At 44.2% G+C, this 19,944-nt stretch overlaps 1 protein-coding gene across 5 annotated transcripts in view; it reads left to right on the top strand.

Moving 5' to 3' along the window:
- LOC100747581 overlaps nt 1–19,944 on the top strand; it is a 118,368-nt gene that overhangs the window by 83,557 nt on the left and 14,867 nt on the right. For all 5 annotated transcript variants that reach the window (XM_033323867.1, XM_033323868.1, XM_033323865.1 and 2 more), the window contains exons 17-19: nt 8,434–8,615; nt 15,047–15,210; nt 17,869–18,070. In XM_033323867.1, the coding sequence (XP_033179758.1) occupies nt 8,434–8,615; nt 15,047–15,210; nt 17,869–18,070 (548 nt within the window). The remainder of the gene's footprint in view (nt 1–8,433; nt 8,616–15,046; nt 15,211–17,868; nt 18,071–19,944) is intronic.

The following is a 19,944-nucleotide window of genomic DNA, read 5'->3' on the forward strand; positions in this document are numbered from 1 at the left end:
GGGGGGCAAAGTAGTAACTTCGATTACGTTGCATACAGCCTTAACACGATTTCCGTTTAGAATGGCGAACATCTCGCTGAGATTGCACTAGCTTTGTAATATTGAATCTATGATAACATGCTCGATCTATAAATACAGATTACAATCGGATCGATAAACATCCAATTCTATACAATCTTCTATACCTTCTTTATCTATCTTCTTTGTTATTATAGATGGATAAAATTTCATTTGTGTATTATTTTCCGAGAATAGCTTTATTAAATATAATGAAATACAATTCGCAATTTTTCAAGAAACGTTTTATCGATAGGAACATCCTGTTGACTCGAAAACATACGTATCAGCGTCACAGTTGCGATAAGTCTGTCGCAACTTGCTCGACAAATGGAACAACTTCATCCATTTTACCTTAAAGATCAGTTCTAAAGCCGGTTCACCTGAAATCAAAATGTATTCAACCGACACCGATCTTTCCAAGCGTATTACCCCAGAAACGTGTGCGAAGAGCTCCGACTTCATCCCGTTCACCGTCCATTAAACAAACGTTGAACTCTGCCGAGTCTTCTTCTATCGAGCTAACAAACGATTATCGCGATCGGCGAATCAAACCGACCCTGAAGGGAAATACGATTAGACCGGTCGCGGTCGATTGTTTGGTCGCGATAATCCGCGTGTAGGTGCTCTCGCGTAGGAGTGTTGCAAGACGCGAGTGCATCGGTACACCTTCGGGTCTCACCTTATAAGAAGCACTGTATAGCCGACGGAACTTCACGAACCGGTACTCGGCCCTGCTCGTGCTCGTGCTCGTGCTCGTGTTGTCGAAGAATCGTCGGCAGCGTGTACCCGGTCAGTAGCTCGGTTTTCCTGGCGCGAGTCGCGACGTCTATTCTGCTTCTCGTGGCTCGCCTTCTCTTCCACTCAACAGCTGATCCACCACGCGCCGCGTTTGACGTTTCGCAAAGCAGCGCGCTTTTCGAACTGTTTCGATATCTCCTGTGCTACTTTGGAAATTCCTAGTATCGCGAAGAATCGATACAAAGAATCGGTACGCTCGTTCGATAATTTTCATTGCAACTCGAAAGTCAGAGATCGGAAGTTTTGAAGATTAGGATAGAGAATAAGAGAAGCATATTTTCGGCGTATAACTTTGCTACTTTCAGATTCGCTGGAACAAAGTTGCGAGAGTCCAAGTACCGGTTTACTATAACAGTAAAAAGCTAGAGGTTTCAGTGATCGTTTCTCTGTAAAAAGGAGAAGAGTCTCGGAATTTTAAGTGAAATCGTGGACACGCTGGATTATTCTAGCAGTTCAAGCATAATTGGCACGGTGAATTAGAAAACTGCGATTCTCGAGAAAAATAAATCGTGACTCGCGTTCGGAAAATAAATCATGGTGTTTGTAAAAGAGGAGACCAGTGTCAGGAAAGACGCACCGGATACCTGTTACGCACACCAGCAGATTATCGCGGAGGATCAGCCGGATGATACCTGTACGTAATCTCCCGTATATTTAGAAGCCTCCATCAGTAAATCTTTTTTTAACGTTGTATCATTTCGTCTCGCAAAGTAGCAAAAATCGACTTGCAAGAATTCGTATTGCGCTGTCTTCTTAATTTACTTATCAAAATTTTAAGACGCTATCCAGTGAACGTTACGAAACATTACTCGATCTCTGATCGCGTTTCTTCTCTCAAATCTTCCCGATATACCGTTAATCCGAATTTTTACCGTATATTTCAACGTCTGTCTCCTTTCGTCCTCTCGTGTAAACATATCTACTCTTTCACGTTTCGGTGTAGAAACGTTCGATCTCTGACATCATCCCGGAAGATAACCTGGTATTCTTCTTCATCAGCGTTCCGTTACCTATCAAATCGGTTGCACGTATACCTTTCGTCGTCTCCCCAGAACCAACCGAACTCTGTTATTCGATTTTGTGATCCAACGACGAATTTCATTGGATCTGGTTCATCCTCGCTAACAACGATTTTATCGACGTGTAAAAGCGGGTCAGGACGGACGTCGGACTGAGATGACGTGAAACGAGAATCGTAAGACGCGAGCTCTCTGAATATTTATCGATCTGTATCTATGTTCAATGTTCATGCATGGTTTTTGTTATTAACGCCTGATCCTTTCGTCTTCGCATTTCCGTGTTCTTATTTCTGCACAAAGAGAAATTTACAGGGAACTTAAATATTTCTTATATAAATATCTATAATATAATATAATATCTATAATAATAACATATATAATAATATATATATCTTATATATATTTTTCTTATATATATAAATTGTATGGAACGTTTTCTTAACGCTAACATTGCCAGAGTAGTCGAAATGGTCAGTTTGTATTTTTTTTATTGGCATTTTGTAGGTTCGCAACAAAAGTTCGAGTAATTTTCGCCAAATAGCGAATTAATTAAAATGAAAAGCCAAAGTCGGGAGTGGCGTATTGATACATACGTACGTCTCTCCCGTGAGTATCGATTATTTTCTACTCGTTACGTAGTTCGTGATGCGTATAGACGTGCCAGAAGATGTTGAATTCACGGTTAATTTTACCGCGGGCTTCTGACATAATCCTACCTCTGCAAAACAAGATTTCAACCTTGAATTTTCGTCGCTAACCAGATCTAAAACTCGCAAGAATTCGACGCGCAGAAATTTAAATAAGATAAACACGAAAGAACGAAGATAATTTCTTACGAGTGCATCGTCGAACTAAATTTGAAAAGGCGAGAAAATAATTTCAATCTATCGAAAATTGAACGGAATCGATGAGAAGCGAAGTACGTCGTGCGATCCGTCTCTAATTCAAAGTCACCGTTTGATGCCAAGCCTTATTAATAGCTTAACGTAGTCGATCTGTATTTTCATTACACCCAAGCGATCGGCAAATACTCCATCTGGAATTCCCCTCTGTTTCTGAATTTATCGTTCGCTTCTTTTATAATTTCGTTCTCTTCTGTTTCTCTTCTTTTTTTTTTTTCATCTTCGGCTCCAAACCGCGGAAGCTAATGGAGCAACGTTCAATTTTATTGGAACGTAGCCACGGAGCAACGGTTGCTCAGCGAGGAATTACAGTAGAAAGCCCGGGAACACAATCGTCCGGCAACCGTTTCTCCGTTGTCCAAGATCCCATTCCGATAGAAACTTTAGAAGGTAGTTGATTAACGAGCTTGCATTCATTCTCGCGTTAACGTTGACCTGTTTCGACGTGGTCGCTTTCATAACACGCTGTTCGCACGAGCACACGTGGGTGTATCCGCGGATGTTACTCGACGTACGCGCGATGCTCGACTTGATCGCGTTATCGATATATTTTGTACCGAAGGAAAGGAACACGATGATCGGTAGAACTGTCGCGTTACATTTTTTAAATTACCTTCGAACGTTTGTCGAAGGGAAAAGCTAACTTTTACGCTGAATTGACGATACTTTGACCTTCCACGGAAGACGATTGTCAGCCAATTAAAAGGATCGAATTATGTAAATTACAAACGGAGCGTGCGCGCGATAGATTCGAATGAAAGCGTTCGCGGTAGATTACAGGAGCGGTCTACGAATAAATTATTCTCGAGCTATAGATTGAGACGTGTGGTCGGGATTATGTGAGTTTCGAAATCGTTCGTGGCAGAGGGCGTTAATTAATCATTAAGACGTACGCGAGTAAGTATTCGCGATGCCGACAGTAACTAACGTGATAAATTGGCCAACACGATCAGAGAAAGTAGTAATAATACGTATCTTTCTTGGTCGTGTTTCGTTGGAAACTATCTTACAAATCGTCTGAACGTTTAGTATTCACCAGGTTCCGCGATGGTCGTTCTCGCTGACCATGAAACCGATGTAACAGCTAAGGATCTATGTTGCGCTATTTTCGATGGATAAGCTCGATCGTTTTATGGTTTTAGCGAACGATTATGAGCACAGGTACTGCTTACAGCGAGTTACAGTGGCGTAGTTTTACGGGCTTTACGTTAGTTACAGTACGTAGTTTTGCGTAGTTGAGGGAAAATCACTTATGGTTTACCTGTGAGGTATATAGTTCGATGAGTAGGCTACTCTGTAGCGAATCGTTTTATTTGTTATTTATCTACGAAAGACGATGGACAATAAATTCAACGATAAACATACGTTAAAGTGTTTATAATTTATAGGTATATCCTTTTTTTCTTTAGTTCGATTATCAGTCACGAGAACTTATAGTCGTATTTCAAGTAAAAAAGCGATTACTCGGAAAAAGAAGAAAAAACGTTAACCGGAAAAGAGCGATCGATCCACGAAGCGTCGTAAGAAAAATCCGACGGAAATAATTAACGTATCTCGCTTCGCAATTTCCAAGAGGGATGAAAAAAGCGTTTGATTCTAAAACTCGATAAAAACACGGTCTTAATAATACGGAACTAGTGGAGAGCGTTACGAATGTTAAAATAGCTACGTAAAGAACAGAAAACGTGACTCGTCGCGTTTCACCTGTCGCTACATATTCACGTAGTTAAGAAATCCAACTTTTCATTTAGATTTACATCTGCGTCGAAAGATTTACCCGCGGCAGAACATTTACCACGATAATTCGTTCGCTCTTATCAGCCGTACGGTTCTGAAATAATAATAATGTCTGACTAATGTGGCAAGCGTTCGATTCTCAAGATTAATTGCTTCCTTTAGAAACGTTGGCCGAAGGCTATCCGTTCGACCATCCTGATCGTTCCTTTAGGCTAATTCCAGCTAACGGCCAGAAAATTACGCAGATTGCACTCTGGTCGATGATTCTTCGAAATTTGACGTTCCACTTTGTCAAAGACGGTCCGAAGGCGATCGAAAAAAAGAAAAGAAAAAAGAGAGGAGACGGTCGCAGGAAGAAAGACGTACCGTACGCTCGTCCACCGATTTCTGCTCTACTGAACGCAATCGTTCGACCGTGATAACACGGCACGTATATTACGTGTAATACGCGATACCACGCAGGCCACAATTATTCCGCACATTCGCCGTCATTTCCTGTAGGTCAGTGTGAAATTCATTGCTTTCCATCGACAATGTTTTCCCGAGCGTCTCGCCCCCGTTGCTGCTCGTGCGAGCGCGCACACGCGCACCGACACGCTCTTCCTGCCATTTTCAGCATTTGTCAACGAGCTTGTTGCCGTAATAATATCCGTGACACAGGATACACGGATCCTGCTGATCGCCGGTCACGCGAAATTTCTTTATAACGAGATCCGAACCTTTTTATAGCGCACTCGTGGGAATGAGAAATTTAACGGAGATCGATGCCATAGTTCCGCGAACATCGCGCAATATGAAAATAATAATTACGTTTCGTATTTTTTTCGAATTTTTAAGCGGTTTAGTTGTTCGATGCAATGAATTGATTTACTGGTTGAACATGATCGATGGTTTGCCTCGCGTAGCTAGGAATCGCGGCTACGAAAGTCGCTTTAACGACAGTGTCATTTTCTTTTGTGAATTTAGATTCTGTGCTTTATGTTCGGGGGGAGCATATTCTTCTATTCGTCGCGTAAAATTCACGGACTAATTGCGACGATTTCATAAAACGCTGAAAAAGTGGAAAGTTTTTCTCTTCGTTTTCAAAGGTTACATAGCAGTTCTCGACCCGTTTTGACGACGGCTCGGAATTCGAGATTTCACTTGATAACTGTAGTCCACCGCGTAGCTGTTTTTGTAAACCAGCCGTGACAAAGTGAAAGTTGTTTTTTCCGAGAAAACCGTGAAAAAGCCGGCTCGAGATTTTCCTTCGTAGCCTAGAAATCGCATTACGTTTTTATCGGGCGTGGTAGGAACCCGTGGTGTACGCGGATCGTAGTACGATACCGCGAACGTACGTTGAAAAACCTAAAGGCCTTCGAGCTATTTTTATTGGCATCGTCATGGATTGTTGATGATTATGCGAATTAGACGCTCCGCTCTTGGAACTTTGCCGACTAATTGTTAGGTTTCTTCTGGCTGAATTTTTTTATCCTACTTACGTAGATTCGTGTTTTCTTAAATGTCCAACTTTCTGTAACGTGTAGCGTGACTTCGAAATTATATGCTATTTGTCCATTATCATAATCATATATGTGTGTTTAGATATCTTATCTATAGATTTTAAATCTTCTTTCATTCGCTTATCGCTATACTATCGCAGTCTGTTGCTACGTCACAGGATAACCGTTGAAATTTTTATTTCTAACAGTTATTATTGCATCTAGAAAAATCAACGGTATCGAGGTCATAGAGAGAAACTTCTCGTTCGAGCATCGTAGATATTTTGTATATCCACAGTCTGATTAGCGCGTTGTAACGCGTTTTATTCGCATGTTCGCACGCAGAATAATTTTACGCGTTCGCAACTTTGTTCGCGAAATAGGCAATTAATCTTTCGAAAATCGTTAACTTTCGACGAATCGATCGGTCTTCGCTGTTTCTTCCAATGTCGGCTCGGTTTCTTTTCGTTTCGAGAAATCCTCGTTACTACGAAACACTTTGTTTCTCGTTGAATCTTGTTTTAACGTTTAGGTGGCCGTGGTCCGTAAAACGTTCGTTCGGTCGCTCGTTAACCGTCGTTAGGCCATCGATCATCGTTGATCACACCTGTTGTGCGAATTGTCTACGGTAATTCCTAACACCGTGCTCCTTTCCCCTTTACTATTCACTTTCTTCCAATTCTTGCTTCTTTTTATGGGACAGTAATTACTCGAGTGTCTCGGTCACGGTTACCACGCTGAACAGAAAGGGGAATTCGATCGGCTTTCACCGAATAATTTATTACTTTTGTATTATAGAAAGACACTTCGCGGACAACAGACACTCGTATTTAATCGAACGAAAGCAAGGATCACGGTGTAACGAAGCATGACCTGAGCTATGATAGGTCGTGCGTAGTGACATCAAAAATTGATTAGAACTCGGTAATTAAGGAATCGTATCTGGATGTTAAGTTGTTAATAACTTACGATTTCCACGACCTCGATCTTCCACGTTTTACGCTTCTTTTTCACTCGTCTTTTATTTTCCACTGACTTTCATTCGTAACGTTGTTTTGTTCCTCTTGTGGAATATCCTTACGTTACACGTTGATGTGAATTTATCGCAGCGCGTGGCTTTGGAACTCAGTCGGTCCATTTTGGAAATTAATTCCATAAATTATTTTATCGATCGAATTTACTTATTATTTATGTTAATCCGGTAACATTTTCTTAGACGAGTTGCTGGCTTCCTCGATCTGGCTTTCATCTCGACACAAGCGAAGTCTCTTAACTGTAGATATTGGCTTGGCAACTGAGTGATTGCGATACAATGGCGAAATGGTACAATCCAAGAATTCGTTATTTTTTTTTACTTGCTGTGGTGTCACACGGAGGCGATACAAAAATCGTACCTACGCAATTATCTAGAAGAAAGTATGCAATTAGTTCGATAATTATCTATCTTGGCTGTTATTTCATTCGAAATCGCTCGAATGGCACGCGTTAGACTGGAAAACATTCCGGATGTTATAGAGAGTGGAAAATGCCCTGATTACCGTTATGTCGGGGAAAGCATAAATGCCGGGACATTTTTACGATTTTTCAATCCATTCTTACCGGAGAAAACGAACACGAGAACTTGTTTTTTTTTTTTTTTTTTAATTTTTCTAACTCTACTTCGTATCGTTTCAACGCCGTATAGTATCCATCGAGAGTTTCGACTTGAAACTTACCGTTGCAGATCTCGAAATCTTACAATTCCGCACCTTGAAACTTGAAATTTTCAAACTTTGGATTGCAAATTCGAAATATCGTAAATATAGAGCGACGCTCTCCTCTCTTCTAGACAGAGATTTATGGAAATATAAGTGGAAGGTTCGTGGGCTCGCAAAAGTGAAAGTTCTTAAATCGGATCGCACCGTTCAAAACGGTATCGGCCGGTTGAATCATCCATCGGAGTCGTTTCTACATATTTTTAAGGGCGCAGCGTTGTCTCGAGGAAGAAAGTATCGAAGGAAAGTATCGAAGAAACAGGTCATCGAAGCCATGCGAGCTGCTGCATATTCATGCATGCACATATAAGCTGCTTGACCTTAAATATGTGACTTATCTTCTCTGACATAACGTTGACGATGCCTGGGAACGAGTGACGTACATAATAGAGTAACGTTAGGATCGTCACGCAAAAGGAAGTTATTGTGTGTAATTACCTAAGCTGTATCCGTTGAGAACTCTCTGTTTCTTATGGAAAAAGAAGTATAATAAAACCTTGCTTGGTACTTTAAAATATAACTTTTCGTTCTACAGTTATTCTTAGGTTTTTCAAACTTATGTACTTTTTACATTTCCCTTGCGATACAGGTTCTTTTATCGAGACTATTATTTTTTTTTTTTTACTTTAATTTTTTAACATTTTTTCGATTGTAATTTTTCCAAATATTTCTTATATTTCAGGTGTATTGGAAAAGTGGGAGTCCCTGACAGCTAGAATGGAGGAAACGCAAATGGCCGGTGCGCTTCATCGTGAGTTAATAGCTCTACGTACGGAATTCAAAGCAGCACACGATAGACTCTTCTCGTACGAGATCACTCTGGAGCAACCTCACGTACTGGACGAGCGAATTAATCGAATCACGGTAAGAACTTTGCATTTCTATTGCTGCAACCGTATAATAATATCGGCAGTAACGTTATGGGATATTATACGCGAGGTATTTCTTACTATATTTCTCACGGTGTCACTTTTGCTGTGAGATGCGTAATAACAGTGTTTGAAAGATCTCGATATAAATTATGCTTTTAAATCGCGAGATCCGGTGACGCTGTTCCTCTCGGTTCGTGTCTAATACAGATGTACCAAGCGTCGATAAGATTGCCTTGGTCGGTAATTGAATCTCTTCGTCGGTATCTTACAGATGAATCGTATACCGACCGATATAGTATCTTCTCTGAATAAACGCCGACTATAGATGGCGCAAAATCATTCTTTCCCATAAGTTAAGTTAAATATCGAGAATCACGACTTTTCCGCTATATCGTTGAAATAAAATTACACACCGACGATAAGAATATTCCGTAATCCTCTCCCGCTTCGATATAGTCAAAAACTAACCAGAGATACAAGCAAAAGACGTTGTTCGGTTCCTAAAGCAATTTTTCGACAACGTTCGAATAAATATGCCATCTTTCGAACAGTACCAAGCGTTTTCTTCGAAGTTCTTCTAAGTCTCTTAAATCGGATCTCGTTGATTCTCGTTTTAACGCGCGACATTCGATTTGGGAAAGTATTCGCGAGCGTTCGCCAGAGCGGAACAAGCTCGGGCATTATTAAAAACATCCTCGAGAAGTTGGAGAGAGCCGTGACGGGGAGGGGCTCGAGATGAAAGTAGGCGAAATAGAAGTAAGAAAAAGAGGAAAAGGGGGATGGTGTAGGGCACGGTGGAGCGTGGAACAACCGGGGATGGCGGTCGCGGAGGAAGAGGAGTATAAAGAGAGGGAGAGACCAGTCAGGAGGCAAGGATAGAGGCAGAGAGTAGCGTAAAAGCGTAGTCGTGTCGCACGTACGCTCGTCTGACGGCGACGTGCCCGGCATCGCAACTCGCCAGAGCGAACGCCGACGAACCTGGCCAACCCTCTGAGTTCCACCCCCCGAGAGTCATCCCCAGCCTGCCTCTACCCTCCGTGAACCCCTCTCTGGAAACCTCTGGAACACCCTGGTCTCCACCTCCTCCTTCCTGTTTCTCTCTTCGTCTCGCTTACTTTCCACGATTCTCCGCTACACCAGGGGCTCTTCTTCTCATTTTCGCCTCAACTTTCTTCGATCCTCCCCCGGTCTTACGCTTTTTCCCGTCTTTTTCTTCTTCACCCCTTTTTCTCCTCTCCCTTTCTCGCTCGCAAACCGTCCTGCTCTCTCTTCGTAGCCTGCTGCACGCCCCTCGTCCCCCTGTTCCTCGTAATATCCCTAACATCCCTACCAACCTCATTGCGAAGACCAAACACATGCTCCCTATCTATCATCAAGATGTATTAGCGTCCAACATTTGCCGGGTGAACTCGTCGCTGTGCTGCATTATGCAGCAGGCGCGAGGCTGTCTAGCCGCCGACATTCACCTCGCCTCCCCTCCTCTCCTCACGTGCTTCTTGTTTTACATGTTTTCGCGTGCCACGTTCCACGTAACCGGTCCTCATCCAACGGTTCGATCGACCAGCTACGACGAAACGCTGGGTCCAAGTTCGAGAGCCTGCTTCGTCCCACGTGCTAGAACGTGGCAGACCGAGCTGACGGACGATGTACGACAGGGCCGAGCGTGTGCACGAGGTTTCGCACGCGACGAAGCCTGTCGATGGTTTAGGGCTAGCGAGAGAGGGTTGACGCGCCGTTGAGGTAAGCCGTGCACTGGGGTTCGAGAAGCACGCGCTTCGAGGATTAGCTCGCCGTGGAAAGCGGGGCTTCGCGTTACATACTGGTTTTGCGGGCGAGAGTACTTTTTTTTTTGGCTGGATTTTGAGCGGAGTTAAAACGGCGTGAGAAGGTTTTAAAGGTTTTATATCGGTTGATTCTCGTTTGGAAATGTTTTCCATAGCAACTCGTAGACTAGCTTTCTCGTCTCTTTGGTAAATTTCTTGCTCGTGAAAATATGAATTTGCGTAAACGCGCTGCTCGGTGCACCTATACGGTGTAAGCAACATTCTCAGCGCGAAACGTCGCGCGATACACGGACTGAAAAATAAAAAGGGGGCGGGGAAGGAAACGTTGGAAGCATCGACACGTTCGCCAGACAGATTCTCGTTGAGACGGGAATCGAATCGACGTTAACCAGTCGAGGAATCGATTAGCCGCGTTGGTTCGCGGATACGACTCTCCGAGCCGAGCAGAATATTTCGCATGCACGACGTACGACGAAAAGCGCGATGGAATGAGCGAGTGTGCAGCGGCGGCGTGGCGCGCGAATCCGAATGGAATGTTCCTCGTGTATTACGCATTCGTAAACAGGCTTGAATCGAGCCTGTGTGCCACGCTATTGCGGATCGTACGCGACACGCCGGACCGCTGATTAACGTTATTGCGTAATTCCACGACGGCTCGCGTCTCGTGTCTCGATATTCCGCTCATTAGCGATCGTTCGCACTTTCCACTGCGTGATCCGCCTGTGGACGATCTCGTCTACCCCGTGAGAAAAGTCTCGACTCTTACAAATCGTCTGGCATTTTTAACGCGGACAGACGGAGTTCTTGGTACGATAGTTCAGTGTGTCTCGGTCGAGAGTCGCTATTTCTCTTCCCTGTTCCTTTGCAATTTCACGATTAAATCGTATCTTCGTAGAGACAGATAAGGAGACGTTCGTTCCAAGCTTAGAACGAGTGCTCCATATCGTGAATATTTTTCGTTACATTCGCGCGTCGTGTGCGTTCCACGCGTTTTCTCCTTTCGCGTATGTATCGACGTTCGTAGGCCAGTTACGACGAAACAAACGATCGAGCAATCGTTCCAGGCGCAGGTTTGGGGGATTTTGTAGGATTTTGGTGGATCTGTCATTTGAAATCTAAATTTTCAGTTACTCAGTTTGTATCGGGATGGATATATTCCGAGAAATCGAGAAAAATTGGAGTTGATCGGTTTGGCTTGCGAGAGGCTCGCTCTTCCTTGACCTAACCCATCGTCGTCCCACCACATCGCGCGAGAAAATCAATTCGATTCGATGAAGTGTCTATAAAAGCCACGCCCCAGACATACTAAAAACTTCGACAACGACTTGGTTCGATCGTTCGCAATCTTCGGTTGGAATTCCGCGCGCGTGCACGGGTAACGAACTTTCAAGCAGCTTAAGATCGTAAACGAGCAACGTATACAGATTCGACGAGTCCGTGAGGACCGCGAGGTTAATCGCGAAAGGCTTTCACGGCGTGGAAGCTCGTTAGCCAGCCGCAAAGTCGATACGAGCTATTTCGAGTGGCTTTTGCCGTGCCTTTATTCGGTTCGATCGCGTTCGAACGCCGCGCGCTGCTTTTTCTTGCGTCGCGTCGACCGGTGGCGGCCTCCTTTTTTTAAAAATCCCGCCTTCTCTCGTGACACGCTGCAATTAAAATACTGTAGCGGCGGCGGGAAAAAGCAGCGGTCACCGATGGAACCGGGTTCGTCGACGAGCATTCGAGCACGTCGCTTCGTACGTTTAACGTCGCTACTTGCGACCAATAGCGTTGCTTAGCGAGTCCTATCTCGTATCTCGAGACCGTAGAAAATTCGAGTTTTATCCAATTGTCTATTTACGCGTCTCCTTAATCGTTCGTTGCTTCCAGATATCATATCGCGATGGAAGGTGTATTCGATTTTTCTATAAACATAACGTACAATAATCTACGTATTTCTCGCTTTTAACGCGAGAACCGATCTGGTCGCAGCGTCGAGAGGATTGACTCGCATCCTCGATCAGCTCCGAAGTACACAATATCGAACGGCACGAATTTCATTAACTCGATACGCATGAAACGTGATTTCTCGCCATCCTGATTATAGCATTCTCTAAAACTCTTTCTCAATCCCCTTCTTCAATCCGAAGTACCAAGAGTCCTCTGAATCCCCTCTTTCTTCTGTCGCTACTCCTGGATCATCGGTATCGCGGTCAGAGTGCGCCGTTACGAGGCCAGGTAAAAAGCTAATTGCCCGGTTGGACGGGGCACGCGTGGCTTTAAACAGAGACGACACCTCGTGCCAAAGAACGCGAGACAGAGAAAGACAGGGGAGCGAGAACGAGACAGAGAAATCTGGTAGCCTCATAGGCATGCAGAGGCCGCAACGGCAGCCAGTCGACCGCTCTGTATACCAAATTCGAATCAATTGATTGGCTGTTGATTGGAAATTGAATTAGATCGGAATGTGCGTGTCTGCGTGTTGGCGACGGTGGAAAGGGACGTTGGCTGGAGGGAAAGCTTGTAACGAGGGATCGGAGAGGGTTGTCGGAGGCTGGACCTGGGCCCCAGAGGGAAACAGGCGAATGCGGTGGGTGGTTACCGCGCGGAGGGGAACGGCCGCGAAGCTGCTGCTTCTGCGTTCGCGATGTGCTCGGAATATCAATGCCAGCCACTTTTCGTCGCGACCGCTGTCGGACAGCGTGCTACCGCGCCTCTTCTTTCTCCTTTCTTCTCCTATGCCTCTTTTCCTCTGTCTGGCGGGTTTCTGCGGAAAGGCAGCACGGACTCACGCACGCCAAGCGTGAACCGCCGCTTTTCACGCGTCTGACCTCTTCGATAGCGTGCCTGGAATCGCTGCTACGTAGACGACGTTTGGTCGTGCACGGATTTGCATCGATTAGCCGCGCAGCTCTCGAGAATATCGATTCGTTCCTCCGCATCTTTTTTAAAAGAATGCAGATAAAAGGTGCCATACATGCAATATGTATTAGACTATAAAGTCGGAAGTTTATAAGCACGAAACGAATAGCAACAATAAACGACGTTGACCGTAACAAATCGAACGCGTGATACGAAGCTAATCTCCACGTCAGAGGCTATCGATGACACCATGTCGTTCTACTGTCCTTACACGTTGCAGTTGAGCAAGGGGATCCTTTGATCGATGGACGGCGATGGAGAATCTTGAACGAAACCAAAGTTCCAGCCATACGTCCGTATCTACCGCCCCATTTGTCGCTCGCACCGCTGTGTATTTTACTGAAAATATACTTTTGGTATAAAAGAATCAAATGGTCGAAAGTAAATGGACGGTAGATGTCCTAATGCGTGTAGCCGGCAGTGCAAGTAGATCCAGACGTCCACACGCAGACCGCGCGTCTTTACGTATACCTATGTATCTATTTGTGTCTGACGGATACTGTTCCTATCTGCTTTATTCTATTCCCGCGAAACGAACATTTTTCCAGGCTTGAAACTTAGGCTATAGTCACAGTGGACTTAACGAGCTCAGACTTGATTCCTTCGACGCATTGAATTTACCAAAACGATAATTCTCCGCAACGCGAGTCCATCGCGGCGATAGCGTTACCCAGAAGCAATTTCTAAAAATCAGCTTTGAGAATCAATTTCTCTCTCTCCCCTCGTCCAAGTGGCAAACTTTCAATTTCCGCGAGGCAACCCGAAAGAAGCAGAGGAGTCGAAGCTCTCTGATTCCAGGGAATTCCGAAGGAGATCAGCGTACGATACGAATGCAAGTAGGAAACAGTAGTAAACTCCGTCGTTTCGAGGACAGAAATTACTCGATGGTACACGAAGGTGGAAAGGAAACGCGGAGAAGGAGACGCGAGACGCTGGATGACCGCAAGAAGAGCAGGTTTTACGAGCGTCTCTGCCGAACTCTGCCGCTCGTCACGCGAGAGAAATGACACGCTGTGGGTTGGCAAAGAGAGCGAGCGAGAGACAGAGAGAGAGAGAGAGAGAGAGAGGGTGGGTGGACGAAGCGGAGAAAGCTGGAGGGGCTCTCGTTTTCGTTCTGTTACGGGCTGCGTCGCCGTCGTAAAGCTGGGTTTATTTATGCGGCCCTCGTCGGTCGCCTCCTGCAGTAGGACGACGGAGACGTGACAACGTGACGTGGTTACTCCATCGTGTCTACCTTGCGCTCTTACAACCCTTATAGTTCGGTTATGTTCTTCCTGATAAACGTATCTTTGCTTATTTCGCTCTTAATGTCCGATCTCGCGTCCTCGGTATCGAACGAATAACCTTCGCGAAGTAGAGTTCCGGACGAGTTACGTACACGAAGCTGGACTTAGTTTATTTGGCTGACATCCCTTTTAAAGTTTAAGGGAGAAAGAGAGAAAAATATAAATATTTGAGTAAATGTAAAATTACGAATATATGTAATATATCGCACGTAGCGATGCTCACGTGTATCGTAATAGAAATACTTGCAATGATTCTCTATGGGAATGAGAATGGACCCTTTGTTCTCGCTGCGAGATGTACAGTTAGCTTTCTTTGGTCTGCTACTGTGACCAGTTTATACATCACTCGCAACCCCAAAGCCAACCCCTACGTCGTAATCGCGAAGAACGGAGCAATTCGTTCGAGTTAGTGGAAGAAGGCAACCACTAAAAATGTATATTTAATGTTGCAGGCTGAACTGACTGCATTGAGGGAACGTAAGGCGGCGATGCTGGCGTTGAACGTCCAGAGTCACAGACTGATCACCGATGTTGGTAATTCTAGCTCGTTGATCTTCACGGCGCTGAAGGATGGCGTGGCCGATTTGTATCGCGTTTGGGATGAAATCTTTCAAAAGTGAGTATCGGATAATAGTTATTTATTCGAGCGAGAGTTACGCACGAACGTTAGCGGGGAAAATCATTGAACGGGTTTCAAAAATTAGAGAAACTTGCGAAAAAATTGGGAATAATCGAAAAGTAATCTCAGGGAAGCGTGAAAGTTAGAGTCTGAAGAATTCGATGGATAGTTTCTCTGCTATTCATTTTCGTATCGTAAAAGAAGAATCCTCCGACAAGACGAACTAGGTGGTGGCATGAAACGGCCGATTAGGCGTTTAACGACATTTACAATTGCTCGACGTCTTCCTGCTTGTCGAGGAGACTCGCTTTTCCCTCGGAGAGGGTACGAGGTTATCGAGTTTCGAAGCGTGTGGAATAGCTGGTTTAGGATCATTGACTGACCGTTCGCTGGCCGGCGTGTGACGTTGGGCAAATATTATGAGAGGCAATGAAGCCTCGAAAGCAAACACAGCGGGAACCATAGACACCATAGGTACCGGCAACGAGGGCTCGAATCTTTGGGATTTTGACCCGTGTCAAAGGATTACTAGTTTTAGCTGGGATCGTCAGTTTAATCTTCGACGTTTCTAAACCGTCGTTCCTAAACCATCCGTTTAAAGTCTTCTATAATATACTATTACGAACAATTTTAGGAAAATAGACGCGTTTAACGCCAACAACTTTACAGTTGTCTCGGCGATTTTTAACGTTTCGGATATATAAAGCTGTAGAATTTAAAAATGCGTTGAAGCTTGGTGGGAAAAATATTTTAACTTGCTTATTTATCTCGTAAAATATATTACGATATATGTACTATCTCTTTTCTCTAGAAATTTGTTGCCGCGGTTTAAACGTTTTTCTTTTTCGCGTTGTTAAAATTTATCGCAGAATCATACATGTAACTATCGTGAAATTCCTGTACGAGCAAATATTAGATTAGACGAAAATGATGGTACGGCTGTAAACGTAGGGGCGTTTCTCGGGCAGGTCAAGCAAATCACGGACCTTGAAATTGATACGTGTTCCAAGCGAAAGGCACGTCGCGGCCGCTCAACTCGCGTTTTAATTGCCGTATGAGCACTTGATTCCCCCGTCTGATAGGGGTCTGACCCATGCAAAAGGGTTTACCAGTGACCCACTGGGCTTTTACAGAGGTCAATTCTATCCCTCGCAAGCTCCCCAGGAATTTCTATTCTTTGCACGAGCGCACGCCACTCTCTGCAACGTACAAAACGACCAGTGCTACTCGACGCTTCATTTTTCGAACATAGCCGTGCCATCTTTCACGTTGTATCAGTCGTCGTTTTTCAACATTTTGAATATTCTGCAACAAATTCTGCAAACGAAGCACCGAAACTCTTGCAAATACGTATGCAGTTTAAAACAAGTTCAATATTATAAAATTCGAAACGTTGGAAAAATGTTGAGGCGTCTTTTCGTTTTGCGACGCGCTAAAAATCTAGTAAAATCGATATTTTGTTGGGATCCTGTAGAGCTGAGTGTATTACTCTATAGGTAGGTCGAGTAATTTCGCCAAACGCAAGTTAAAATCGTAAGTTATCGCAGACTGATCGAATACTTACGAATTTCGGTCTCGTTTCTATTCAGTGCGGCTATCCTTCCGAGAAGTGGAAGGAATTTTTTCAATCACACGCCAATGCGGGAAGCAGACGAAAAACCAGTCTTCCTGGTTTCATTCGTGCGAGCCTAGGGCGCTAGGATTGACCTAAAGTGTTTCTATTTGCCGATACCGCCATCGGGGAGATCCGCTAATAATTTGACGTCTTACTGTTTGCCAAGAGGCTTTGCCCTCGTTCCACTTTTTATTGTGTTGACCCGACTCGCGATTTTTCCATTCAATTTCGTAGCTCGCTTTCACCGATTCCGAGAACCTGGAACAGCCGTCTGTTTATCGAACGTCGCGGATCGATCGCATCCAGAAAAGGAACACGTCCGGGAATAGATTCGGATTTTCAGTTAGTCCGGTAGATCTAGGAGAACTGAAAGATATTTACAATTCTTTCATGCTTAGAAAGCGATTGGAACGAAAAAATGAACGCTCTCTTCTCTCGCGATACTTTTCCGTGGAATATTTGTTTACGCGTTTATTAATATTTGCGAGTTATATTTCGTGAAATATTAGTTTGGTAAATTAGCACGCATTGATTACCTTAATTCGAACCAATTGTCTCTGTGTCTCTCCCCTTACTTTTGCCTCACCTCTGCCGCTCCTTCCCTTCCCCAGTGACTCCGTTAATTTCGTCGGATATGGTTCATTAAGCTGCATAGTATTAGCTTTAAATGTCTAATGAAACGCAACAGCTCGAAACTCGATGCGATATTCGCCATATAAATCCTTCAAATTCAACTATAAATCTTAGAAATATTCAAGCAAACCTCAAACGATCAGCGCACCGTTCCTTTTACAATTTCCCTCTTCGAATTTCGCCAGATTCCCGTTACGTTCGTCCCCGTTAGAAATCGCAGATGCATTGCGTTAGCAATTAAATGATCGTGGATTTTATCATTAGGTGGTATTGACAAAATCCGCGATCACTTAGTTGCCAACCCAATATAAGAATTCAGAGTCCGGAGCCCAAGTAGGTTGCTTTATCAAATCTATTACCTCCAATATGCCCATCGATGATAATCTTCTCTAAACGGTATTTTGCAGGGGTAATCAACAATTGTGCGCCCTGCAAGCCGTCCAGCAGTTCAGCATACGTTTGACGGAGCTTCAGTGCGTGTTACGGAGGGATAAGGATACCCTGGCAGTTTTGGACGTGGCCCTACAAGCGGGAGCTACTTCAGAGGTTGCTTCGTCTGTTCGTCACGTCGCCAGATTGCTGTCCGAGAAGCAAGACATGAATTGTCAGGTAAGATCAGATATTACACGTATCCTTGATTTTTACGAATACGGAGAATCGTTTTACGTTCTCAAGAAAGTGAATGCCCATTTTTAAAATACCATTCGTATCGTTCGATGAAGCGTTGTGAAGGTTAGCGAAACGAGCGAGGCTAGTAATGGTGGAAAATGGTTGGACAATAAAGTTTTTCAGTGCCGCGTGAAGAGTGTCGGAAGTGATTTCGCTAAAACGGGGAATGCCCGTATATCGTAACGTTTTTATTTCACGAACATCTGGGTCTATGCTACGTCCTACGCTAACGCGTTCTTGTTAGAAGTTCCACGCGCTTTATATCATTTCTTTATGTTCTACGCGTGAATAATAATCTAAGATAGATTTTTAAAAGATAACGTTCACGCAAATTTTGCTGCTACGATAGAAAAACTGGGAAACGTTACACGCAAAGAACGCGATAAGGCGCGTTCATCCGCAACGCGTGTGTCGACGAAAGTTATCCTCCATTCGACTGGAAAATCGTGTCTTATTGTACGATACATCGATGCGCGATCGGATCGAATATCGTTCGGATTCTATTGCCGTACGTACGTGTACGCCTGTACGTGTGACGATTAGAGGCATTGAAACGGCTAAAGAAGAGAAGAAAAGGCGGACGATACTAAGTGCGCGTCGACCGATTTGCAGCGACCGATCCGCGCTTGGATATAATGGCCATCTGCCAGTCCAGCCTCGATCCTTTATCCTTTTCCTATTTCTATCGTGTCTCTTCTTCTTTGTTTCGCTGCTTATGACGGCTATTACTCTTTCGACCTCTCTCTGCCTCTCCTCCCATTCGAAGAAAATTTATGGACGAGAATTGCCTAGGCTTCAAGAAATTGAAGAATTTAAAACGCTTGGAGGATTCGTTAGCGACAGAGAAACACGATTGAATCGAAAGTGACCACAAGAACGCCGAATTGTCTTAAGTATTGTTCCAATTCTCTTTTCTGTTTTTAATGTTTGACTGTGGGTATTGCGATTGCCATTTATCGACGATTGCGGAAACAACGAAATCATTGATAAATCGTTTGGACGATATTTCCACGGTATCCTTGATTTTCAATCGGTTGGATAGCTGGTAGCAATTATTCAACGTCGTTGGACGGGGTAACGGTTCCCGTGGGTATCACTTGTGTGCATAAAACCATTTCCCCGCGTAGATTGCCTGAGCGGAAGAACTTTGGGGATATGGCTCTCCTAAGGAAGGCGAGATTATAAGGCGAATCATGTTTATTGGTTCGTCTTCTGCTCCGCAAAAAGAAGAAACCTTTTCCTCGACTCTCTGTTTTTCGTCCAAGTAAAAACTCACGATGAAGGGTCTTCTCTCAAAGGGATCGAAAAACTACCCGTTTCAGGCTGCGAATATTTTTTGTATGCGTCACATTTTTTTTCCATCGTGAATTCTATTTTCTTCGTTTATTTTATGGTCAAAGAATGATGCGATTAACTGGCTAAACATTATCTTTCGATTACGAGTTCCAATTACTCGAATCTCTACATTTTCCGTTCGACCGAGTAATTAGCAGCAGAAACGAGGAAACAGAACGAGAATCGAACGTTAGGCGCCGCACAGTAAGTCGAGCAATCGTGCGAAACCAGTTATTCTAATCGCGTAGCGGCGAGGGAAAAAAATGAGGAACGTCGACGTGGAAATATCGCGTGGCGGGCGGCACGTTTCTCTGACAAGCGGAACACGGGGCCAGGCCAATCGGAAACCGTGATAACAAACCTGCCACCTGCTTCACCTCGAGCTACTTTTCTCCTTAAGTCCATAAAAGCATGGAGGCAAACGCGAGGCCAAGACCTTGCCAAGAGATTTACTCTATATGCAAATGTAAGACGGATAT

This window comes from Bombus impatiens, unplaced genomic scaffold (assembly GCF_000188095.3).
Source record: "Bombus impatiens unplaced genomic scaffold, BIMP_2.2 scf_1275, whole genome shotgun sequence".
NCBI classification, from domain to species: Eukaryota; Metazoa; Arthropoda; class Insecta; order Hymenoptera; family Apidae; genus Bombus; species Bombus impatiens.